Source organism: Armigeres subalbatus, unplaced genomic scaffold (assembly GCF_024139115.2).
Source record: "Armigeres subalbatus isolate Guangzhou_Male unplaced genomic scaffold, GZ_Asu_2 Contig205, whole genome shotgun sequence".
Lineage (NCBI taxonomy): Eukaryota > Metazoa > Arthropoda > Insecta > Diptera > Culicidae > Armigeres > Armigeres subalbatus.
This window is the reverse complement of record NW_026942891.1, coordinates 319,680-345,239: the sequence shown is the minus strand read 5'-3', so window position 1 is coordinate 345,239 and position 25,560 is coordinate 319,680. Positions and strand designations below refer to the sequence as shown.

Here is a 25,560-nt window from a genome sequence, read left to right as displayed (position 1 = left end):
CTTTCAAGGGTTCGGAGCCTTCTTTAAGAGGCCCGAAGCCTCCTTTCAAGGATCCGGAAGCATCGTTTTAAGAGGCCCGGAAGCCTACTTTTAAAGGCTCGAAGGCTCCTTTAAGCAGGTTCGGAAGCCTACTTCAAAAAGCTCAAGGCACCTTTCAAGCGGCAAAGGTTCTTCAGGTTCCTTCAGGTTCAGTCTCCTTCATGTATTGGAATTATCTTTCAAGGCTTGGAATCCTACCTAGAGGGTACCTCAATTAATGCAAAAGTTCGAAGGGTAATCTCAAGAAAAAGTTGAGAATCGCTGTGCTAGAGGATCGGATCACATTCTTCAATTAGGTCAGAAATTGTATGAATAAACTCAAACATATTTGAAACAATAATTAGATACATTTCTATTCATCTTCATGTCCCCAACATCAACCTTTGCAAATACTTCCAAAATGGTCAAGTTGTAAAGTTTGACGCCGTGAGCTGGTTCGGTGCCAAATACGGCTCAAATGGCACATTGCACTTAGAAATCGGGCGCAAAAAGTACCTAACTCTGGTTCCGGGTCAGTTTTCTTTGCAACGTACGTACTCCTTAGCGGCTTCCTGCTGGTGGGATCAACACCGAATCATTCACGTTCACTGGCACCAATCCTTTAAAACGTTTTCGTCGTGATGGAAGGTTTTTGGTGATCTGGGTATGAATAAGAACCTTATAGCATCGATAGCAGAAATTGAAAAATCCAACCCCTTACCTGCTCGCGAACAAACTTTTACTTTCGGCGCAGTTCGCCGAGCGTGTGGAGGTTCTGTGCATCCTTTAACTTTTCGATCTCCTTGCGCACATTTAATGCACTGTGCAGTCCTCCTTGAACTTGTTTGCAGCCGATGATGGTGGTCTTCAGCCGGTGCGCTACCAGATGGATTATTTTTTACTCTTACATCTTTGTGTCTGATAGTGTTGGAGGTCTGAGATGGCTTGAGAACTTGGGCCTGGCTGGTAGCCAGAGGAATATCAACGTCCCGGAGGAAAAATTTCCGACAGTTGTTCTTGGACGACATGCTTATTTACAATTTTGCGGTTACTGTTGAAAAAGAATAACATCAAGAGCTGAAAGTATAGTAATTATAACATTACTTACCAGTATTGAATGATTGTTAAAATACAAATATATTAGTATAAATTAGGTATAAATCGTATAAATTTATTGAAAACAGTTACTAACACCAATGTTTTCATTTGGCCTTATCCTTTTAAATTTTGTTTTGCGCTTGTCCCATCAAGAAGAAAAAGAAAGACTGAACCAACGTATCTAAAAACAACAGGTGAAATATTTGAATGGTTCGAAATGTACACTCATAAAAATACGCAAGTTCGATTCGGTATTATGTACATGGTTAGAAAAAAATCCTAATTTTAGGTATTTTTTCTCTGCATCTCCTCCCTCCCTTGGTTGTCATAAAGAAGAGCAAAACCACTCAACAAGGCATTAAAGTGTGGGAACCAACGTTGAGTAATCTCATGTTACAAAAGTTGAGTAAAATTTACCTAACTTTGTTGTTTCTATTTAAAACTAATATTTTTCGTAATATTAAGTGAATTTTACTTAATTCAAGAAAAATACTTAATTTTGGTTTCCACACTGAACCCTGATTTGAGTGAAAGTGCTCAATATTAGGTACTTTTTCTATCCGTGTATTATTTTAATGCAGTATCAGGATGATGCTAAGTATTCAGTAAAAATCGTACCGATTTGCTGCTGTCAAATCGTACCGGTTGCTGATTGGTTGCAAATGACAATCGAATTTCGATTGGTGGCGGCGCGTTTTTGTAGGGCGACGCATGTTAGTTTGGCCGTTGCAGGTTTGTAAAGTTGATATTAAGCAATATTCGTAAATGTTTGAGTTCCACTTATTGGTTAAAAATAATTTATATTGAACTGCAAAACGGCATATGAATTATTCTCAAGGGTTGTAAAGGTTTAAAACTGTTGATTTTAGCATTATCATTCACCTTTGGTCATTTTCGATCTCAAAGTCATATTTTCTTTAGGAAAACTTCTCTGTTAGTCTTTCGCTTTCTTACATAAATAATGGTAGGAACGAAGAAAACATCAGTTTTGATACATGATATTGGAAGATTTTGTTCCAAATTACTTTGCATATGACCACCCGTCAGAGTAACGACAAAAAACAAGGCAGTCTCAATTGAGTTGTCAATCCTATCCTAGTGCAGATATAATGAACCAAATCTCCATCCTGATAAAGGTTGGTATCGTGTTCAAAAGAAATTTCTTTTCTATCTCAATCACATGTTAAATTCGTTCACTGAATCGGAAAAGAAAGAATCGAAACAAAATTCTTACAGCAGTATCCACATGAAAAGAACAAAAACCAAATTAGCATTTTAAGGTTCCACGCAAGTATTGGAGGCTGTCACTTACTTTCGGAAAATATTCTGCCGATTATTCCGTAAGTAAAGGTGACAATTTGCTCCATTGATCAGTTGTCAAAATTCTCTTGTAATATTGAACAAAATTCCGTAACCTCTCTACTTTTTAAGTCGATACTGGCTTTAATAAAAATCTATTTTAATAGTCGATTTACTTTACAAAAAGCATTAAATTTGTCATCCAGTTTTCAAATTGAAAACATTATTTCTATATTAAAGAATCAAAAACCATCCTGAAATCATCTGTTCACGAATGTTTTCATCTTCACACCATCTGCATCGGCAATGGGAATGGGATGATATACGCAACGCAGGCGAGTGTGAGCGCTGGCAAATGACGATCATCCTGAAACTGAATGATTATCGTTAAGGGCGGGACCAAATCAAGCATCAGTCGCTATCGTGTACTTTATTTGTTTGGGTCGTCTCAGAAATATGAGTTTTGGCCTTCATCACTTGGCATTTTGTAGTGCATGGAATCTTCTACGGGAATGCTCTATGTCGAAACAGTCGGAACTACCGTAACGTCACGGCAATGGCGGGTCGAAGTCCTGAAGAAGCAACACTCATTTATTTTGGTTTGTATTCATTTGAATGCTTTTACTTGTGGAGGCTGCCTAGGGCCAAGTTGATGACGACTCAAGTCGATTCAAAACTGAAATTAAAACAATATTTCAATTATTTACTTCACTAATTATGTTTTATACATACCGCAAATCCGTAGGCCTGATAATAAAGTCCAAGTCGACGGAAAAAGCTTGCGCTGGAAAATAGTGCGAACTGATTTAGCAGGAGCTTAAACTAAACATGGCGATTATTTTTGCTTAGGCCCTGGCAAGTACTCTCTCAACAATCGCACCACTATGCAACATAATGCATTCCAATACGAATGAACTTCGTGAGGTCAGAGCCAAAACAAATATCATCCAGTCTCAATGATTCTACTTCGGTATACATGTATCCGAAATTTGAGTGTCGCATCATTCAACAAGCATTATACACATCGTTTGCTTGTAGGATGATTTTCATTCGGTTTTACATGGATATGTAATACACAGCGGGCATCATACTCTTGCGGAGGGAATAATATTCATAACGTGGGAAAAGTCAAATCTGTCGATTTTAGGTCGCTGTTTTGGCTCAGTGTAGTTGATCAGCAAATATCAATACACTGGGCCACCAAAGCAAGCACCAAAGTACACTCAGAAATAAAATAAATCCATAAAGGGTTTTAAATTAATCTTTGTATTCATTTTGAAGTTATACATTACATAGTATAAAAGTATACCTATCTGAAACTAAAATTAATACTTAAACGGAATAACGCGAGAATATATTTGATTGCATACTGTCTTTTTCAATTTATCTTGAATGTTGTTGCGCGTTTACAAGCCTACCGGGAAACCGTAAAATAAAATGGATTGAGAAAACATCACATCGATAAATATAAACGTGAGCAACTTTAAAGAATAATGTAACAAGACATTGTATTCCGATTATTATTTTTGTAGAGCCATTCAGCGAGAAGCAGGTTCGAAAAAACAACTGTGGCAAATCTTGTCCTTGCGGGTTGATTCCACCAAAGCACCGCGCCAGTGTTAATGACAACGCCAGCGCTGGAACAAGCAGGAGCGACCGCGACGGTAGACAACTCTGCAACACTCGGCCTATCTGCTCATTGACACGGACCACATGCTATCACAAATGATACGCGAAACTGGCATAGGAAAATTTCGACCACCGGAACTTACTGGCAATTATCATCGATGTTCCGATAACGGATTATTCCATTGGATCGATCTACCCGAAGAGCGAGCGATTGAATCAGGTTGTCAAGTACCGGCGGTGCACGCGCGGAACGTTGAACGCACAAGGCATGCACCGGTGTCCGAAGTATCTGGATTGTCCGATCATGCCTGAAAGCAACAGGTACGAAAACAACCATGACAGTTTGCAACACCTGATATCAGAACGCACTGCACATAGCGTCGGAGCGAAAGATGTACTGTAACCGCGAATAATCAGATGAAAAATCGACCATCATCTTGTTTACATGTTTGCGGAATATTATTGCTTTGGTAAGATAACATCAATTTTCGGAGTTTTCATATCCAATTAATATCTTTCATCCCTAGATTGTGGAGCTCGAAGCGGAAGAGAAATTGAATGACCTACACAGAAAGAAAACCATTTGTCAAATTAAAAAACCGTTGGTTAAAAAAGTTGCGTTGGTTCTTTCGTAGAGAGTCTGAACATTCAGAATAAAAGTTGACAAACTTTTGTTTCAAACGAGGCTTCGAAAGTTGTTGTCTACTCTGAATTAAAAGTTTCAACTTTCAAAACAAGTGCAGAAATGTCAGATACGCTGTAAAATTAAAAGTTTAATATTTTTAGATTGAACTATGCAGTTTTAAAGCAGTTTTGATTCTTGTAAAAAAAAACAAATCAGTGCATATCTACATTTTGAAAAGTCTGTAGGTCAAAACGACTCTTTTGCAAGCTCTTTGTCTTTGAAATAGAAGTTGATTTTAGACTCACAAACTATTCAAAATCTGTACAATTGATTTTAAATGGAACGAATATTTTATTTACATCTGACATAGTAGAAATTTTAAGGAACAGATTAAACCGGATTATCTTTTGTCACTATTATGCATTAATTGCGCTTGATGTTCACAGATCTATATTGTCTTATATAATACAGGATATCGTCGGTTCCTCCTGGCGTTCTCAAGTTTCCCACCACTATTGCACAAACGTGGAGTTGGTAGTATCAATTCCATCACTTTAGCCTGTAAACGTTGCGGTATATTTTTTAAATTTCTAATAAGAGAATTTAAATTACGCGTATACAAACTTTCCTCGCATTATTGCCAACAATCTCAAATGCTACTATTTGGGCAGTAGATTCTCAATGATGCGAGAGAAAATGTGTGTCCGAGGAAATGACATTTTTGTCATTGTCATTTTTCCTGGTTATCTAGCGCATCAACAAAGTTTTCCTACTCATAAGAAATTTCCGGTCAAGAACAATTGCCCCAACCTCATGTTTGTCCGATTTCGGAAGAAGCATCAGAAGCATGGAGTTTCTGCAATGATAAACAAAACAATATGAGGTAAAACCAAGGTAAAACCTTCTCGAAACTGAACCTCGGACAGCAGCACATTCAGCAAGATGTGTTATTTTACCTTATAAAAAATGGCTCGATAGGAGAATTGAAACCGAATCGTCTGCCTTTATCGGAGGCACAAGAAGTAGATTTGAAGACATTTTAACGAGTTTCGCGCGGTGATAAACTTGTTATTAAAATTACTGTTGATGAGAATGTCAACAGAAGAAGACCACCGAGCCCGGAGACAGCTCCCATTGTGGACCTACAGCAAATCGGTTGATGGTCAAAATTGTATTTACTCGTTCACATTATACATTTCAAATTGTTTTATGTATATTATAAAGTATTATAGACTTGATTATACTCATTAAAAATTGTGATGTTTGAATCGAGCAATGAGCTATAGTCGAAATACATATATAGTAAATATTGTTTTCTTATTTCTTATGAGTTTTTGTGTTGAGCCATCCCAGAGTGATCCAAAGTTGAGTTTTTTTCTTTGTTCTATGCCAGCCATGCTAATTTGACAGTTCTACAATTCTCAAGTTGAAAGAGAAACTTTTAAATTCACTTTCAACAAGGGAAGAATACTTTCAAATAATACTTTGGTTAAGCGGTTTGACTTTATTTTAAAGAAAATACTTACTCTTCAGTTACAAAGTGCACATTTTAATTATAACAATATCGTTTTTTCTGTGTATTTACACTTTTTATCTGGTGCTGCGGTAAAAACGACATCGGCGGAAGACAGCCATGCTCCGGATCAAGAAAAGCCATACCATCCACTTTCAGCTCAGCCAGTCAATCAGCTAGCTTCGTATCTCCTGGTGATTCCCCCTGTTTCAGTGTTAACCAACAGAATAAACACCGCTGCAGAAAACGATGGATTTTGAAATGTATGTGTCGCGACTAAATTGTATTCCGACTTCCGACGTTTTACTTCGAACTTACTTCCGACATCATGAACGTCAGAAAAAATTTGAATTTGCTACCAAAACATTGTCGGAAGAGCGAAGTGTGGAAATCGACTTGAACCTCAATTTGTTAGCGATTGTCAGCGACAAACAAGCTCGATTTTGTGACAGATAACACCGTGCAGTGCTCATATTTATTTTATTTTTCCGTGTGAATCTGTCGAAGTGGGCCTTGCTGCCAGTTCATCAGCGTCATATAAACAGTTTTGGTCTAAATGCACAATAGCAGTCCTAAACTCACGAAGGAACAAAATTATGTACTTTTTCGTTTCCATCAATCTACCGCCTAATCAATTTATTAAATCATAAGTGGTCATACAGCATTTTAATAAAATTTAATAAAATAATAAACATTCTTATTTTATCTTTTAGAAGAAAAAAACAATAACAAACTAACATAACCTAGAAAACATACACAAATCCAAAATAAACTAAACAAAGTATAAAGCCTACCTATACTATAGCGCAGATTTTTTCAAAGTTATAATAACCAAGTATTTTGGAACGAATACGAATTTAGGGTCAACCAGGCGAATAGCCATTTAGAATGACTTTAATCTATTTAGATACATTTTTCCAGAGTGTACTCTTTTAATGGAAAAAGTACCTATTATAGTTAAATAGTTCAACTCAATAAATGAGTAAACGTCGTTACTCATTAATGAGTAAAACCGTTTGTACGTCAAATTAACGAGTGATTTTTACCCACTATTGAACAACAGCTTTCTGGACAATGTAAATTTAATTCTTATTGTTTTCAGAAACAAGCAAGAATTAAATATGATTCCATCAATCGAATAGTAAATGTTATTTATGGGAATATAATTGTTAGAGATTCTTTAGCTGGGACATGTCTGCCCTTGTCGACCCTCAGGTCGTTTTCTGAATGCTCTTGGGAGAAATTGGGAGGCGGAAATACTTCCTAATCAACAGCAAGAGGATAATACAATGCGAGGTGAGAAATCAATTTAAGTAATAAAAGATAATGAATTGCTCTAAATAAATTATGTCAAATCTGGATTTATGGTTGCATTTTAAATAGTTTTAATTATTCGTTTTGGATCGGATGTTGATCAGGAATATAAAATGGAATGGGTAAATTACACCTTTAGCACTCCGGCATTATTCGCGCCGGGCCACGAGGATGGATCTGCGGACATCAGAATCGTCGGTTTCTTCGTTCGCCCTGGTACTTCCAAAGGGCATGTTCCGCCATCTCAAGGGATCGACACACGAGGCTTGTCATCCCGCGACCAGACTCATTAATCCGCTGCCGCAATTGGGACAACGGTGACAAGACGTTTCTGCGCCACAGAATGCCAATTCGATTTCGCCGCCTCGTTCAACGACGAGAACTATCGAGATTTTAGCGTCGATACAACCACCTGCTTCCACTTTATTCACCAATGGCGACTTGCTGCTCGGTTACCGCACTTCACTAATCTTTGCAGGAGGGAAAAAGTGTGCTTATAATCGCGCACCACAACCGACTTGCTTGGTGGTTTACCCTAGAGACCGCTCGTTGTCGGTTGACTTTTACCGTTGCTTTTTTTTTGTTTCAACGAGAGTGAGGAAGAGTGGTAAACTGTCGCGCAGACAGTCGATGTCAAAGGTGCGTTACGGGTGAGTGCGGGATAGAATAGGATGGCAAGATGGTTTGTATTTTAATATTCGATTAGTTTTATTTCATTTTAATTCAATCCCTACTTTTAAGTTCATTTTAGTTTTAATATTTTTAGAGCAATAGTAGGTAATATTTATGTAAATAGTAAGTAGAATTTTATGAATAATTAATTATGTATAGTAAATTTAGGTAAATTTTCAATGTAAGACTTGGCAGGTTATATCTATCCCCACTCGAGTAAAAAAATTAATAAAATTTTTTTCTATTGAGGAAGTCAAGTCATGAATCGTCCTATAGCTCTTTTCAATTGAGAGATTGATTTGCGAATTGATTTTTCCGTTCAATGAGAGGAGCTCTATTTCGCAAAATCCTTTAACTCTCATTGATAAGTCTGCTATTAGAATAGAATGGACCATAGTCTCTTTTCACTGAATGGTAATGAGGCGGAATAGGTCTGTTCTTATGAGAGGAACTCTTTTCCGCAAAATCAAAACCGTTCAGCAATAGAGTCTGGCCTACCTGAATGGAATACGTCGGGAGATAATTTTTACAAGGGTGAACAGATGGCGGAATGATTTGTCCGTTCTTAGAGAGGAATCTTTTCCGAAATCACATGCCATTCCGTAATAGAGTCTGTTACCTGACTGAAAGGATATTGGTTCTACACAAAGTAGCTCTCTTTAATTCGCGGTGAACATTGGAATGATTTGTCCACTCTGACGGGAACTCTTTCACCAGATCAAACGTTCAATTATAGAGTCTAGCTACGAAGGAAGGTCTTAGAGTTCTCGCTGTTGCAGCTCTCTTTGTTAGAGTTGACTAGATCTGGCGGAATGATTTGTCCGTTCTTATGAGAGGAACTCTTTCCACGCAGATCACTTAACACTCACAGAGTCTGCTCAGCTAGTAACGAAGTAATCAAAATAATATGCATCACGGAATCATGGCTTCCGAAGGGTTCGTCAGAAAAAGCAGGTCCAACCTCTCGAAATCAAATCTTAGAAATATGCTTTATTTACTTGTTGACATTGTAAATTAACAGCTAAGAAGAGAAAAATAAGTATTCTAGAAACCTCTTCAATTTATTCATCACATGAAATTCAGGATTAAAAAACTACTCACCTTCATTCAGTCCACTTTCATACTATTTTCATTCACTCTTTCCATTCACACTGTTGTCGTCAAAAAAACATCCTACCAAGAACACCATACACACTCAGTTTTGACGACTATAATTATTAGGGGCCTAAACATAATTTGAAGGTTTAGCGTTCTCAAACTCTCGGATGTTGGTGTAATTGATTGACGATATTTACACCTGGGAGTGGTTACTACTAGTAACCATTCTCAGCGCTCTACAAAACGAGACGAGATAAAAAAAATTAAGCCGAACATGATGTGAATGAGGAGGAAGGGACCGTCGATACTTTCGCAACGATAAGAACCGGGAAGCCTGAATGATGTTTGTTTCTTTACGGTGAGAGGCACATCTATGAGAAGAAGACAGGAGTTCAACCGGCAATTGATATGTTCTACAGTCTGCCACACCCGAGCAGTTAGAACAGAGGGAGCCAGTGTCGACTAGAAGTTTGTTTCTTCTTTGATCTCGATCAACGCACATTCTGTGATTACAGGTTGGATAAAGGAATCTACCCGATATCCATTCCACAGATACAGCTGATGGCCAGGTTGGGGATGATCAAAGTTGAAGCAGCCTTGAACGAATCGTTCTAAGTAAAAGGTAGAACAACCTATAAAAACGAATTGATGCTTTCTGCTTTGTAGTACTGCGAAATTGGAAGAAATATCCTATTCAGGTTAAGGAAATTTTGATGGTGCAACAAAGGTAATAATGATATCACTGCAAGAAGAACTCAAAAATATATGTAAGCGTATACATGTACTGAAACTATTGAAAAATGTAGATTATGGTAATCAAAACGGAGAAATCAGATAAGACTGTTTACGCTAAGGAGTTGTGGTTCAGCACGATTTTGTCGTTTCATGTTTTTTTAATGCAATAGGACAGTTATGGTAGGTAGCCTGAAACCTAGTCTTCTGCAGCCCTTCATTCGAGGCCATGTGTCCATCGATGCAACTTATCTGCAACTGAAGTATTAGAATTGAGAGAGGCTGATGGGACTCGGTAGTGTATTTGAATGAGAAGCTGTCGTGATCCAGCGAAGCGGGTGCGGAACTGTCCTATAATGTTCGAGTGGATTGAAAATTTTCCGAAAAGTGCCTCACCTGTATTAAAAGTCCACAGAGACAGGCAATGGGCTCGATAGGAATGGTAGGGGTTTTCTAATCGAGGTACTTGTGGTATTCCTCAATTACATCAAGTTCTACATCCAGGGTTTTCTGGGTTCCTTTCCGTTTCTCAGCCCACAAGGCCTGTCGCCTCCGAGAATATGTGAGATCGCGGATCACACTGACTGATATTGAGCTCAAATTTTATAGGGCATTAAATGGTCCAATTAAGGAGTGATAACATTTTTAGATTTTTTTCGACTGCCCGGGAATAATCCGTCATATTTTGCCATTTTCGAAACCGAAAATGCGCTAAAAAATATTAATGAGAAAAAATATAAAAATAAATTCTACCAAAATTAAACCCAAATTTTCTCCCTAATAGCTATTATTCTAAAAATGTGAAAAATAAAGTAAAAAAAAGAAGGCTAAATTCTATGCTGTCGCACATAAATTATGGACGAGGAGAAACTAGCATAAACCATGTATTTCCTAGGCTAAACCCAGCCTAAATTATAAAATATAAATTTACAATTTAAGCACTTGTAAATGAGAATGTTATTTAGAATCACTTATTATGTTTACTTATTTACAACAATGTATAATGATTAAATTTCTAAAGGATTAAAAGGCGACAATTATGAAAATTTCATCATCCGAACCCATACCAAAGAAATTAATGGATAAGATTATAATGAATACAAACCTTTTCACTTTTTAATCAACAATTGGAATAAAGGATTCCAATTCCCTGGAGCTATTTAAAAGGGTTCCATTTAGGGTTAAAGGAAACTTTTCTTTTGATTTTCTTTTGTGTTGAGCGCCAATTGTTAGAAACTTAACTGGAATTCTTGTTCCGTCTTACGACTCAGGGTCGTAAGATTGCAGCTCTTGGGGAGAAATTGGAGGAGGCGAAAATACTTCCTAATATAGTGCACGAGGTGGACAATCAATGGAAATTATGACAAAATGGAATGATGGCTTGAAATAACGAGCAACTGCTATTGGTAATTTTAATTTACATTGCACTGTATTCATTTATCGAGTCATTAGTTCATTATATTATTTTTTATGAATGGTCTGGTTAGGAAACAGTACACAAAAAATATCGTTGTAAAACAGAAAACGTTGGTAAAGTTAAGAAAATTAGTTAGTGATTTTGATAGAGATAGGATTGTTAAATCTACAACTGTGAAAATGTCACCTCAGCAAAGCGACAAGAGTTAACTTTCAAAATAACATTTTCTCTCAAATCGATATGCATTTTACTCTAGAATCAATAGTAATACTTTTGAAACAACAAGTTGTGTTCATTCTCAATTTTACAGGAATTGTTAGTTCATGTCATAATAAAGTTCCACAAATTTTGTTTAAATTCCATTTTATTATTCTAAATATAATTTATTTTCATTAATTATTGGGCATAAATTTTACATACAATGACGGTGACGCAGCGATACAATGATGGTGTGTACTCGCCGGAAGAAACCATTGAAGTGCAGCCAAGGATGTTGGTTCTAGGGAAGGAGGTATACTGAAGCTCATTGGTGGTTAAAATGATTTCAATTACCTTCGCTATTGCTTTGCGGACCAACGGGGCTATAATTTGAATGATTTTGCAACAAGGAGGCTGGCAGTCTAAAACCAGATGTAATGTTCGGGAACACGCTTCGACACAGGTTCTGCAAACGGAACATAATAATACAGGCCCGATCTTGAGAGTGTTGATGTTAATTCCATCGACACTGCAAAATAGTTTTATCAATATTATATCAAAATTAATGAATAAATTTCAAATTACCATGATTGTAAAAAATCTTTTTTTCCAACTGTAACTGACAGAAGTCAAGCTGCCGTTACATTGTTTTTTCCTGCGTTGCCAAAACTGTGGAATGTTTTGGTTGATTTGATTATTTCAATAATTTTGTTCTGAGAGGTTTGACTGTGGAAATCAGAGCTTTGAACTAGAAAAAAACTTTCAAATCAATCAATTTATCATTTGACTGGAAAGTTTTAGCTCTTAAAAGTACCAAAATTCTCATACTTTCAAAATAAAATTAAAACATGTTGAATCCCAACTTTTTTTCTCTGTGTAGGATTCACATACCGTAGTTTTAAGCATTGAAGATGCACCTCATCGCTCCTAGGCTCGTTTCCGACGCACCGTACTCTCCGGTGGAGTAACATTCTTTGCGCAATAGCTGTTCCGTCGGACCTCGATGACGGGGATGACAGGTACGGAGATACCGCCAAGAGAGACGCGGTGGTCACTGGGTGATGGTTCTTGAAGTGATCGTGATGTCCGAAGGCCGAAGAAGGCACGCGGAAGGGTGTGTTCCAAAACAGTTTGATATTTAGCCCGCCTTCGTGCTGACTGTGCCGGACAAACCACGCGTCCACCGGGCCGCTTGGCACGCCGATGACGCTGACGCTTTGGTGCTTCAAGATGACGCTGACGCTTTGGATGCCTGCACATGATGGCGGCGATGACGGGACCAAAACGGTTTGAAGATTCCACAGCCGATGGCGTTTTCCAAAATTCCGATGATACAGTTACCTACAAATTTTTGCACTCGGGAGTAAAAGTGATCGGACCACTACAGAGAATTGATCACCTAGCCCCACGTTGGGCGCCAATTGTTAGAGATTCTTTAGCTGGGACTATCGTCTGCCCTTGTCGTGACCCTAGGTCGTTTTCTGAATGCTCTTGGGAGAAATTGGAGGAGGCGGAAATACTTCCCAATCAACAGCAGAGAGATAGTCATACAATGCGAGGTGGAAATCAATTTTGTAATAAAAAGATAATGGAATTTGCTCTAAAATAAATTGTACAATCTGGATTTTATGGTTGCATTTTAAATAGTTTTAATTATTCGTTTTGGATCGGATGTTGATCAGGTATAAATGGAATGGTAACACCTTTAGCACTCCGGCATTATTCGCGGGCCGAGGGATGGATCCGCGGGAATCAGTAGGAATCGTCGCTCTTCTGTTCGCCCTGGTACTTCCAAAGGGCATGCTTCCACATTACAAGGATCGACACACGAGGTTTTGTCATCCCGCGACCAGAGAGACTCATTAATCCGCCGCAATTGGGACAACCGACAAGACGTTTCCGTGCGCCACAGAATGCCAATTCGATTTCGCCCTGTTCCAACGACGAGAACTATCCGAGATTTTAGTCGATACAACCACCTGCTTCCACTTTATTCCACATCGGCCGACTTGCTGCTCGGTTACCGCACTTCACTAACTTTTGCAGGAGGGAAAAAGTAAGCGTTATAATCGCGCATCACCAACCGACTTGCTTGGTGGTCTCCAGTAGAGACCGCTCTTGTCGTGACTTTTACCGTTGCTTTCTTTTTTGTTCATCAACGAGAGTGAGAAGTAGTGAGTAAACTGTCGCGCAGACAGTCGACGTCAAAGGTGCGTTACGGTGTGATGCGGATAGGAATAGGGATGGCAAGATGGTTTCCGTATTTTAATATTCATTAGTTTTATTCATTTTAATTCAATCCCGTTACTTTTAAGTTCATTTTAGTTTTAATATTTTAGAGCAATAGTAGGTAAGTTGATAAATAGTAGTAGAATTTTATGAAAATTAATTATGTATAGTAAATTTAGGTAAATTTCTAATGTAAGCAATTTGGCAGGTTAAATCGTAATGTTTATTGAAAGTATAAAGGAATAATAATATATGATAAACCAACATGTGAGTATTGTTTTTGCAACTGAAGATTGGATCAACTTATCATTCCCAACTGTATATGATCACAAGAAGGCGGTTCTGTTTAATTGTCTGTGATCGAGAGCCCACGGATCCTCCATTCTTCTTCAGCTAGATCAAATCAGAACAGTAACTCCAATAGAGGCGGATATTCTCCTGACAGGGATATTATTTTGAGATACAGCACTTCCAGTGAGAAAAATTCCACAAACAGGATCCTTTTTCATCACCGGATCCAGCGGTTCACGGATGCAGTAGATCCGGTGTTCTTATTGATCGCGAAACCAAACCTGTGTGGCCCCAATATTTGTATACGGTGGTATAGAGGTATATACAAGGAGGTCTCACTTTTATCAATCGCAGCAAATTTCAATCGAAATAAAGTCGATTTAAAGCGAATGCAATTGATAGGACACTGTTTGACTATTTTTGCAACACATCCTAAGACATTGAACTGTAATTTTGTCTAAGCAAGCGTGGATTTTGTACGTTACCAATGGCATCGAGTAGTTTGTTTATTTTAACATCAACAAGAATCTTTATAGCATTTCTGATTTACAATTGGCATAAAATTGATTAACAGATTTTCTTATTTCAGAATTCAAACCATCCTTTGCACAGTGATTTACAAGGAAAATGCTGAAATGTGTTTTGAACACTAACAGAAATGGTTAAGGCAGTTTTTTCCACGTTGAGTTGGCATTTTCGAACGACTTCTATATTCGCAGGCGTGTCCATCTTCGGACACTTAAGGCACTTTGCACAACTTTAGTTCTCTGTATGGCGTTTTAGATTCATTGTAATATATGATATCCATCAATTGAAATTTACTATCAATTAAAAAATTTATAATACGATACCAAATGGTATGCAAATTTTTCCATGAAGTAGAGAAGTATCTTGTCTTCACTCAATCATTTCGCGCGAAACTTAATGGTTTAGAGGTCTGCCAAACACGATCGCCAGAGCTTATATTGAACGAGTATGTAAAATGTGTGAAATGAGTTGCGTTCTGTCGACAGTTTCATACCTTTTTGCGTACTGGTAATAAATAGCCTCGAAATAGCACAACTAAATTAACTTAAACTACGAAATATTCGTTATGATGTAATTATATTGAACTATCAACTAACTTCACTTCTTCGCAATGCAAAGATACATCGTCATAATCATTCATACATTACAGCACCTTTGCAGAATGTATTTTGGCAAAAAAGGAAATAAACCATTACTTTAACCATGCGAGGAAGGATGTTTTTTTCTTGCTAGTTGTTAGCAATTCATGTTTCCTGAAATGTAGTTCACTACCGCTGTCATGTTCGATTTGACAGATGGTTCATTCGATGCTGCAAAAATCAGCAAATGCACTCAAATCTGATTTACATCGAAATAAAGTCGCTTTGGTTACTTTGGTTGATTTCAGCAGATAAATTTAATTAATCTATGTGAGAACCCTTCGGATATAGGCGAATCCCATTCTGACCGATGATTCTTTTTGTTCCCGACGATCGTCATTTGGCAAAACAAATTGAAACGCCATTATCTGCAAACAAATGATTTAATTCCTTTAATAACGCAAAAACTTAATTAGCAAAAATAAAAAGTTACATTTAATCCACACGATCTTGTACAGCTCGTTCAGCTTCTCGCTTTTCCTCTCGATTGGTTGTCTGGTTGTCACAAAATCGTTTAGCGTTGGTCGGCTTGTCGCTGTGTAAAATGTCAGTCACTGCGTTGACACTAATCTGGAGGAAAGCTCACCGCGTTCCTGGTAAGGAAGGATGTGCCTTTCGCCAGTGAGTTTTCTCCAGCTAGTGTCAAAGTACATGTGACTGATTGTTTTTACACACCGACAAGCCGCCATACGTGCGAAACTGATAACTTGCAGATTTTCACCCATTAATGGGTAAAACTTTTTAACTTCCAAATGAGATAAAAGATACATTATCAAAAATTTCAAATTACCCATTATTTTGACAGCTTCATATATCATGAAAATGGTCTTTTCAACCTTTAATGGGTATTTCGAGTTTACAGTGTACGCTGGAGAAGAATGAATTTGTCATCAGAAAAGTAGAATCAAGAAAAAATCACAGCGAGGTATGGAATGCAGCTTTCAGAATAATTTTCAAAATTTCAAATAAAATTTATTTATAAATAATTTATGGCCGAGGTTTGAATTTGATTATCTACATTTTACATATATTATTGCTTTTTCTGAAACTTTCGTTCTCTACTGAAATCATTGACACTTGTCTTCAGCGACTGTTCCAGGATAGAATTTGGACATTTTATACTCTATACATCTATATTACCGTCAAATGCATTTGACAATTCATTTTCAGCTAAAAGCTCTATTTTTGACACTATGCACTCACAAACCAAATCGACATCAGTTGTCAAAAAATCAGGAGTACCAACTTGACGACTATCTCTTTGTCGCCGAGTCTAGCGCTGAGTGCTCGGCGGAAACCCAAAGTGGGAATAAAATTTGGGGCTTATGCGCAAAATTTGACTGTTAGTGACAATGAAGTTTTTCTGAATTGATTCGGATGTACACTTTTAATCCCTAATTGAATTTCTAATCCGCCTAATAAATCATTTCTAAAAATCTGTTTGTAAATTTTAAATTATTTAAATTATATCAGTTATATTCTAAATTTCAATTCTACTTTTTCTCTGATGACAGCGTTCATCCACTTCCTCTGCGTATACACAGGATTTTGTTTTACGATTTTTTTTTCGCTCGTATTTTTGATCGTGTGACTTCAATTTGCCGCACCAAACTCTCTGCAACATATGTTTCAAAAAATGAATAAATCAAAGAAAAATCACATGATAATTGATATACAGTGATCGTTCGCTAATTGGGGCACGACCTCACCCCAATCAGCGAATGCCGTTCCTAATGGGGCGTTTTGACAAGCGTCAATGTTGTTCACTTTTGCATTGAACAAGGAAAATTTAGCGCCAGAAAATATCGATCCCGCAACAGAAACAAAACGTTAACGCGTTTTTGACATCACATTCTGATTGCTTAGCTGCTTTTTAATTGGTTTCGCCAATTAGCGAACCCCCAACAAAAGCGCCCAACCAGAAAACACCAATTGCGAACGTTCACTGCAGTTAAACATTTAGGATGAGTGGAAAATTGAGAAAATGTAAATCGTAAAACAGAATCCAGTGATATGGATAATAACGTATTCCGTTTAGTTATAATCATAACATGTTGACTGTTATGAATTGAACCAGGTCCGTTTTATCATCCTGGTAAGCCATATCACACTGTGTCATAAATTATTATGAAACTATGGGATTGTGTCTGAAATAAAGACTCTTTCATTCTTTTTCTTATTGACAATCAAAAATCTGTCTTCAAATTTAGAAAATTACAAGTTGTTTTCAGAGTAAAAATGCGCATTTTTAGTTTGGAAGGAGTAAAAGTATACATCATACCCTATTTCTAACCCGCATACAAAATTCTGCAACGGTAAATGTCACAACGAAAATAATGAACAAACAAAACGGCGAACGAAAGAAACAGACCCGAATTTCACCACCCACTCCAACAAACAGCTGAGGAGAGATCAGTTGTTTATTGACCGTTCGTTTGTGTTCCCATCAACTCCCTTTTACATCATCGTTATCAGGCGGTGAAGATAAAATCGTGTTTTTCTTTCAAAATTGCAAGTAATTATACCTTTGTGACGTCTACAAAACGAAAATTTCTGAATCTAAGTACAGATTGGTAATTGATGCTGTTTAAACGTACTTATGTAAGGATAGTTTTGTTGTAAGTCGTGCTGAAAAATAACAAAATATTGTGAATTGCCAATCAATAAGGAAGGTCATTGAAAATCGCTGCGAAGGCCATTGAGGTTGCGAGAAAAATAAAGCACAGAAAATTGCGTCTCGTTTGGGAATCCGGTGTTGAAACAAAATGCGCTTCACAACAGCAGCGGTTGCGCTGATTGCGTTCATCGTAATTTTTCGATTTTTGTGAATGGCCAACCTAGTCGGACTGGATAGTAAGTTGAAAAACGATTGAATGCTGCTTATACCAAAGGACAAGAGCGATGGAATGTCGGCGGTAAGGCAGCTAACATTGGACGATAGCCCACGGCATCTGATGTGGTTCTTAGGTGAGTTGTGAAAAGTGAGCAAAACCCATTTAGTGTGCTTAATCAAGGAGGATATTTTCTTTCCATATCTTTCCACTCAATATTTAAAGCAACATAGTATTTTGTCTATGTGGCTTGCAGATTTGACATCCACATCAGCTTATACAAAGATCCAACGAGTGCCCCATTTGATTGAATTTTGCAACCGTAGGTAGACATTATTCGGCCTCGGTCGTCTTGGCTCAGGGGACCTAACAGAGCAAAACTGCGAATTTCTCGGCTCGAAGCAACATGAGCAAGAATGGCGTTGGTACGGATGTCCTCAAGGATACGGATGTTCTGCAAAACAGCCTGGTTGGATATCCGTGGCAATCACGACAATTTCAATGTTCCTGCGCTGCAGACAAAACAGGATCTTTTCACCAACTATTCCGCAAAGGCAAGAATCCCCGATCGTATTTGATAGGTGACGAAGGATGGCGAACGCTACAGTTTCATTGCTGTGGATGCCTGTTCACCCGGGGCCGAAACGGCCTTTCAATTTGTGGGAATGTTCATGAACGAAACTCAGCATATTATTGGTCTTGGAAAAATCCGAGCTATGGAAACAAACTACACCATCTGGTTCGGACACTATCCAACGTCATGTATATTAACGCCTGGCTTAGGAACCAGTGGCATTCGAACCTGATTGGAAAGTATCAGGAAGGTATGCATATCTGTGGTCACTTTCAAGCTGGAGGAGCGGTCCCACATGTACACTATGCAAAACGAAGGATTCTGAATTAGAACTGGGCGATTGGATGAAGAACTCATGTATCGTCTTGCTGCATTTGACCACGGTCAGTTCTCTTCGTAGATTTGCAGCACAACAATTGGCCTGTGGTCTTGATAACGAACCCGAAGAATGTTCTCTTCAAATACCGTAAGGAAAATTGCATTTCGCTTGAATCCACCCACATCCGTTTGTTAGCCTTTTCACGGCAAAATTACCGAGTGTCAGTTAAGGTCGATCCGGACGAATGGGTCGACTGCACCCGGTTAATCGAGAGCTATTCGTGGTACCTTGGTCCCCGGAAAGATGCAAAGTTGCACAAATATCGGTGTTCATACGCGAGAGGAGGGCAGGTATCGAGGGTCGAACAGGAATTCACGCTGGATGGATCGAGACGGAAGTTCAGCACGTGGCCTCTTCGTACTGATGTACGAACAAACAAAATATTCCAAGTTTCTTCAATCTCATTGATTACTGCTTGTTGCCGCTATGCGTTTTCCGGATTTGGCATATGCTTGTCAAAAGTGAGTATTATCCTGATTTGAATCGAATAATATTGTTAGATCTACTTTTATCGGTTATGCGAGTCACGGGTTAAAACCACTTCTTTATTCTCTAGATGGTCAATTGTTGACCCGATTTCGAAGCTACTGCTGCGTGGTTGATTCGAAAGATGGATTCTTTCCACAGTAGATATTTGGTTTCCCTTACTGCCTCTTCGTGACCTGCGGTCCGTGTCCTTCGGCGAAGTGATCGACGGCCACATGGGAGTGTTTTGTGTGGCATTTTCGTCAACGGCAATTCCTTCCGGCATTGACTCATTTCACGGATTCTTCCAATTGATGTGTCAATTCCCGCTCATGATAATTCACGCCAACAATGCCATAAAAGGTTTAACAGCATAAAACCATATAACAACGTTCATCCTAAAAACCTTTTCAACTTGCAGATTATACGCGGACCAGCCAGTGCAGGAAGCTCGCCTTGCCACCTGGCAAAATCTATTCCTGTTGAATGCTCGTGGAACCTTCTGGCTCATCTTTGGAAGCTTACGGCACGCTGGCCTTCATCATTACGCCCTGCGTACCTGGTCTATCGTTCTGAACCTGATCCTTTGGTACCAATCAACACCGAAAAAGTCTTCGCTCGGCGGCTTCCATGGTCTGCAACACCCGAACCGAAGGCCTCCAACTTTCGCAATAAGGTGTTACAAAGTGAATTGTTTATACAAAAAATGTTTTGATCTATAATTGTAACATGTCTCGTATGGAAATATTGAAACAATAGAATTTAATGCGTGTTGTAGACATCCAAATAAATTTAAAAATCTAATTTATTCTATTTAATATGGTTTTAATGTGTAAGACCAATGACTGATTTGTAGAGAACTTTTATTTTCCTAGAAATATAGTAAACTTTGTTTAGATTTCGTATTATTTAGTTTTAGATAGGATCAATATTTACAAACGAGAAAGTTTATTTATGCTATTTATTAAATTATTTAGATTTCGACCAAATGACTAGTTTCTAAGAAAGATTGGTATCTATGAAATTTGTTCAAGAACACCACCGACAATTTGGAGTTATAACAATTCCAATCAATATATGATATTCTTCTAAGGCAACTAAATACATACTAGTATTCACTGTTATGAAACTTAGTACATGTGTATTTATGTGATAATAAAAGGTTAACAATCCATTACTTTGTTTCAAGTCATTTTCACTGCAGCTTTATCTGCCTTCTTCCACATTAAAATAAAGTGTTACGCTCGGACTCTCACGTAAGTACCCCCTGTGATTTTGCCTTAGGGTAAGAAAAGCATTCTCTGACAATTTCAGCCTGATCGGTTAGTTGATGCTGGCAATTGATTTGAAGTTAATATGGGGGTTTCAGCCGAAATATATAGGAAAATACACCTATGTTACTATTTCGTACAGGATATTGGATGGAAGAGCCCATTGAGCCCAGATTTGCAGGAAATGCAGCACGTCTGCGCTCTAAACTCTCGACGGTGATCAACACGCGTCGGAGTCGTCCATCTGGCTAAACATTGGGCGCGCACAAGACGGTAGACTGCCCAAGACTCGCGCAGCAGCTGGAAGTGGCACTCCCAACGGAAGAGCAGCAGGCGCAGCATCTCTGAAGATGGCTGAGAGATATTCGATCCGCATTGAGCACCGCAACCGCTGCACTAGGCACGTGGCTCCGGATCAGAGAAACGACTGGTATAACGGCGAATGTGAGCAGTTAGTTGAGGAGAAGAATGCAGCATGGCGAGACTGCTGCAACACCGCACGAGAGCGAACGAGGCACGATAAAACGGCGCGGAACAGAAAACTCGATTTTCGGAGGAAAAGTGCCAGCAGGAAGATCGAGACTGTGAAGAGACGGAGGAACTGTACCCGCCAATAACGCACGAAAGTCTATGAGAAGTTGAACCGTGCACGGGCGAGCGCGCCGCAGCCGATATGTGTATGGACATAAACGGGAACCTTTTACAAACGAGCTGAGTTGTGGGAGTAGACACTGACCGCCTTTGTCTGGCTTGGTATAAGCGTGACCATACTGATGATGACATCTACATATAACAGCTACGAACTGACGATGCATTTCGTCACTAGCCTTATCTGTATTTTTGCACTTGTTAAGAATAAACGTTTCAGTAAAGTTAACGTCGCGACTTTTTATTTCTGCTAGTTTTCCCTTTTTTCCGTATTATTTTCGCTGATAGTTTTGCTTCCCTGTTGGTCGTAATTACACCACAGGTTATGTGCCCAGCTAGTGTAAAGTGGAAAAGTGAACCATTAAAGAAAATTCGCGTGTAACGGTAGTCATTACAGAGCATTTTTTCGACAAGCTTCTTCCGTGTGATCGGGTTCGAACAAAATGGCGGACGCTGCGAAGATTACCTTCTCGAAGTTGAACCAACAAAATTGGGCGTCGTGGAAACAACGCATGGAGTGGTTGTTGGAAAAAGAAGACTTGTGGGAAGTGGTGAATGCATCGGAACCGGATTCGGACGAAGAGACGGATGAGTGGCGGAAGAAGGATCGAAAGGCTCGGGCAAACATTGGACTGTTCCTTGAAGAGAGCCAGTTCAAGTTAGTTAAAAATGCAACAAGTGCTAAGGCAATGTGGAAGGCGCTCAAAGAAAGCCACGAAAAAGCAACGATGTCGACTATCGTGCATTATTTGAGTTTGCTTTGCGGTGCGAATATGAGTGAAAGTGAAAGCATGGAAGATCATTTAAATTCCATGGAAGAACTGTTTGATAAGTTGGCAGCGGCTGGTCAGGATTTGGATGTGCCGCTACAGATTGCGATGATATTCCGGAGTGTTCCGCCGTCGTACCGTACACTCGTGCAAAGTCTGCAAACTCGGGCGGATGCAGATTGGACTGTCGCGTCGGTGAAAGCAAGTTTGTTAGACGAGTACAGTCAGCGCCTCGAGCGTGGTGATCGTGTGTCGCGAGATTTGAAAGCGATGAAATCGGATGCGAGTGGTGAACGGAAAGAGAAAATATGTTTTTTCTGTAAACAACCAGGACACTTTAAAAAGAACTGTAAGAAGTGGTTGTCTATGAAAAGTGAAGCGAACAGAAGCCAGGAAAATAAGGGCAGAAATTCGAAAGACAAAAGTGTAAAGTACAAAAGTGCTCACGGAGCGGGAAGTGCGGTGTGCTTCATGGCTGGCGGTGGCCTTTCGGACTGGATTATCGATAGCGGCGCGACGTGCCATATGACTGGCAACCGGTCGTTTTTCGCGGAGTTGAACAAAAGTGCGGTTTCAAGCGTGATACTCGCGGATGGTAAGAAGACCAGTGTTCGCGGAACAGGTCACGGTATAGTGCGCGGTATAGACGGACAAGGTGAAAATGTGGAGATAACGCTGAAGGACGTGTTATACGTTCCAGGTCTTGATGGAGGACTGATATCGGTTAGTCAGCTGGTCGCGAAGAAGTTTGTGATCGAATTCAACGAGCGGATGTGCGAAATAAAAAGTCGAGCAGGTGACATCCTCGTCGTTGGAGACAAAGTGGGCAGTCTATACCAACTTAGATTGGCCCAAGGTGCCCGAAAAGTCAGCAACTGTCACGGAAACTGCCAGCACCTGTGGCATAGAAGAATCGGTCATCGCGATCCCGATCTTCTGCGCGTCATGGAAAGGAATAAGTCGGTAAGTGGATTTAAATTTAATGATTGCGGCAATAGAACTACTTGCGAATGTTGCTTGAAAGGCAAGTTCGCCAGGAAACCCTTTCCGGCGAAACTCGAAAGAAGCACCTCGCGCCTCCTGGAGGTAATCCACACCGACTTATGCGGTCCCATGGAAACGACGACGCCATCCGGAAATCGCTACATAATGACTCTTATCGATGACTATAGTCGTTATGCGGTGGTATTCCTACTTCGCAAAAAGAGCGAAGCAGCCTCCAAGATAAAGGAGTATGTTCGTATGGTTCAAAACGTATTCGGTAGAAAGCCTCTTGTGATTCGATCAGACGGAGGCGGTGAATTTGTAAACCGCGAATTGCAAGAATTCTACGAAAGCGAAGGAATGTGTTACCCGCTAGCTACTGTCCGAAGCTAGGGAGGGGAGACAATTACAGGGTCGTTTACCTTAGTAATCACACACCACAGACGCTCACGGTACTACTCACCAGTAGCAGGAGCTACACACGCACGTGTGTCGCACGGCACGTACCCACCTGTGTTACACGATCGAAAACCTGCCAAACAGTGTCGCACCTCGGAGACTCAAAAGCTGCTAGAGGAGAAATTTTACAACCGAAACACCGTAGGCGAGGCTTGACGACCTGAATTGAGCCCGGAAAAACGATGAATGGCAAAAAAGGTGGAGAAACCTAAAGGGCTGCGTAATCTTAATAAATTTGCTACCTACACGGCAATATGTTTTACATGCTTATTTATTAAACCTTAATATTTGTCGTTGTGACGTCATAGGGTTTTGGAATGGGTACTTGCGGTTTATGGTGTCGGGCTGGTGTTTAAGCGGCGTAGGTAACTGCTAAGGCTTGCTGACGATGGTTGTTGCTGGCGAGCGACATGCAGAAGGCTCTCGATGATTCTGCATATTCGCCGATGGCTTTTGTCCACGACGTTCTCAGGTATCCCACCGCGAGCACAGATGATGGCTGGTGCACTGGACGATCGCCGGAAGTGTCGGCCTGTTCCCGAGATTTTCTTGGTCGAATCCCACCGTGAATGCTTTGGACGGACCTGCTACAAGTCGAACGACTGCTGACCTGGCGGGCGGGCTTTGGTCGGTCGATGGTTTTGGTCGAACGGTGCTTTGGTCTTGCAGGGCGATGGTTTGGTCGAACGGTGCTTGGCGACGAGGAACGAAGTGGCTTTGGTCGAACGGTGCGTTGGTCATGCAGGGTGGTGGCTTTGGTTGGACGATGGCTTTGGTTGAACGGTGCTTGGCGACGAGGAACGAAGTGGCTTTGGTCGAACGATGGCTGTGGTCGTACGGTGCGTTGGTCATGCAGGGTGGTGGCTTTGGTCGGACGATGGCCTTGGTCATGCAGGACGATGATTTTGGTCGAACGGAGCTTTGGTCGGTCGAAGAACGAAGTGGCTGGTCACTGCAGTAATGGCGTCGTGGCCGGGCCCATGCGTGGCTGTATTGATCCCTGGACAATGGATCGAGACGATAATGGGTATCGCCCTATGCACAATGGCGAGATGGCTCGAACAATAGTTGTTCGGCCACGTGCGAGGCGATCTCGCGTCCAATTGCCCGTATAAACTTTTGTTCGGCACCGCCTGGCCCTGGGAACTGAAGCACGTCTGCTCTGTGGAAGAAAACACGCCACCTCCGGCACCGCCAAAAGGGCACAAAAAGAAAAAAGGCCCACAATATGGACCTGACCCAATCTTTAACACCTTGTGACGCCACGCTTAACAATAATCACCAACAATAGTACCATTCAATAGTAGTTTTACCTTTTTCCTTGTTTCACACACGCACACACTTCTTTTCAGCTGCCCTACTTCACAATAGCCACTATTGCCGACTCACTGCCCTAATGCCGTATCTATTAAAGAGTACACTTATTTTAGAATTCTATACCTAGTAATAATCAACAAGAACTTACAATTAATATTATAAAACCGACGCGCACTACTACTCCGACAGGAGTTTCGGACAGAATAATCCTCCTCAAGACGATAGCTGAGTTTATAAGTATGATTGGTAGCGACAGAACACGAAAAGTTACATATAGTGTATTCTGTATGGCAACCCTTCCATCATACACCACCTGTGGGCCGATGAAAGAAATACGGTGAGCTTTTTATGTTTTGCTCATGCTCAAACCGCTCTAAATGAATATTACCCATGCAGCATGTATGGTGTTGTGATTTTGCGGTACTCACAGTATTCACCACTTATATTAGTGAGATTGTTTGTCTCGCTAATGTAAGATGGATAAATTACACGGTGGGCTTAGAGCATCATTACCGGTCGCGAGCATTTTAATCACCCGCGCAGCGCTTTCATTTTAGTTTCGT

At 39.9% G+C, this 25,560-nt stretch overlaps 1 protein-coding gene and 2 pseudogenes across 1 annotated transcript; 1 reads left to right on the top strand and 2 right to left on the bottom strand.

The window, feature by feature from the left end:
• Positions 1-443: 443 nt before the first annotated feature.
• On the bottom strand, positions 444-12,873 carry LOC134203665 (uncharacterized; annotated as a pseudogene).
• A 5,118-nt stretch (positions 12,874-17,991) lies between these two features.
• Positions 17,992-20,223, top strand: LOC134203664 (transmembrane protein 62-like; annotated as a pseudogene).
• A 3,700-nt stretch (positions 20,224-23,923) lies between these two features.
• Positions 23,924-25,358, bottom strand: LOC134203666 (uncharacterized). Its single transcript, XM_062678546.1, has 2 exons — positions 25,146-25,358; positions 23,924-25,085 (listed from the first exon to the last, which is right to left on the bottom strand). The coding sequence occupies exon 2, from the start codon at positions 24,569-24,571 to the stop codon at positions 24,149-24,151; it is 423 nt and encodes a 140-aa protein (XP_062534530.1). The 5' UTR covers positions 24,572-25,085; positions 25,146-25,358; the 3' UTR covers positions 23,924-24,148.
• Positions 25,359-25,560: the final 202 nt, after the last annotated feature.

Coding starts and splice junctions, on each gene's coding strand:
- LOC134203666 (XM_062678546.1), bottom strand. CDS start 24,571: ATGACCAAGGCCATCGTCCGACCAAAGCCACCACCCTGCATGACCAAC.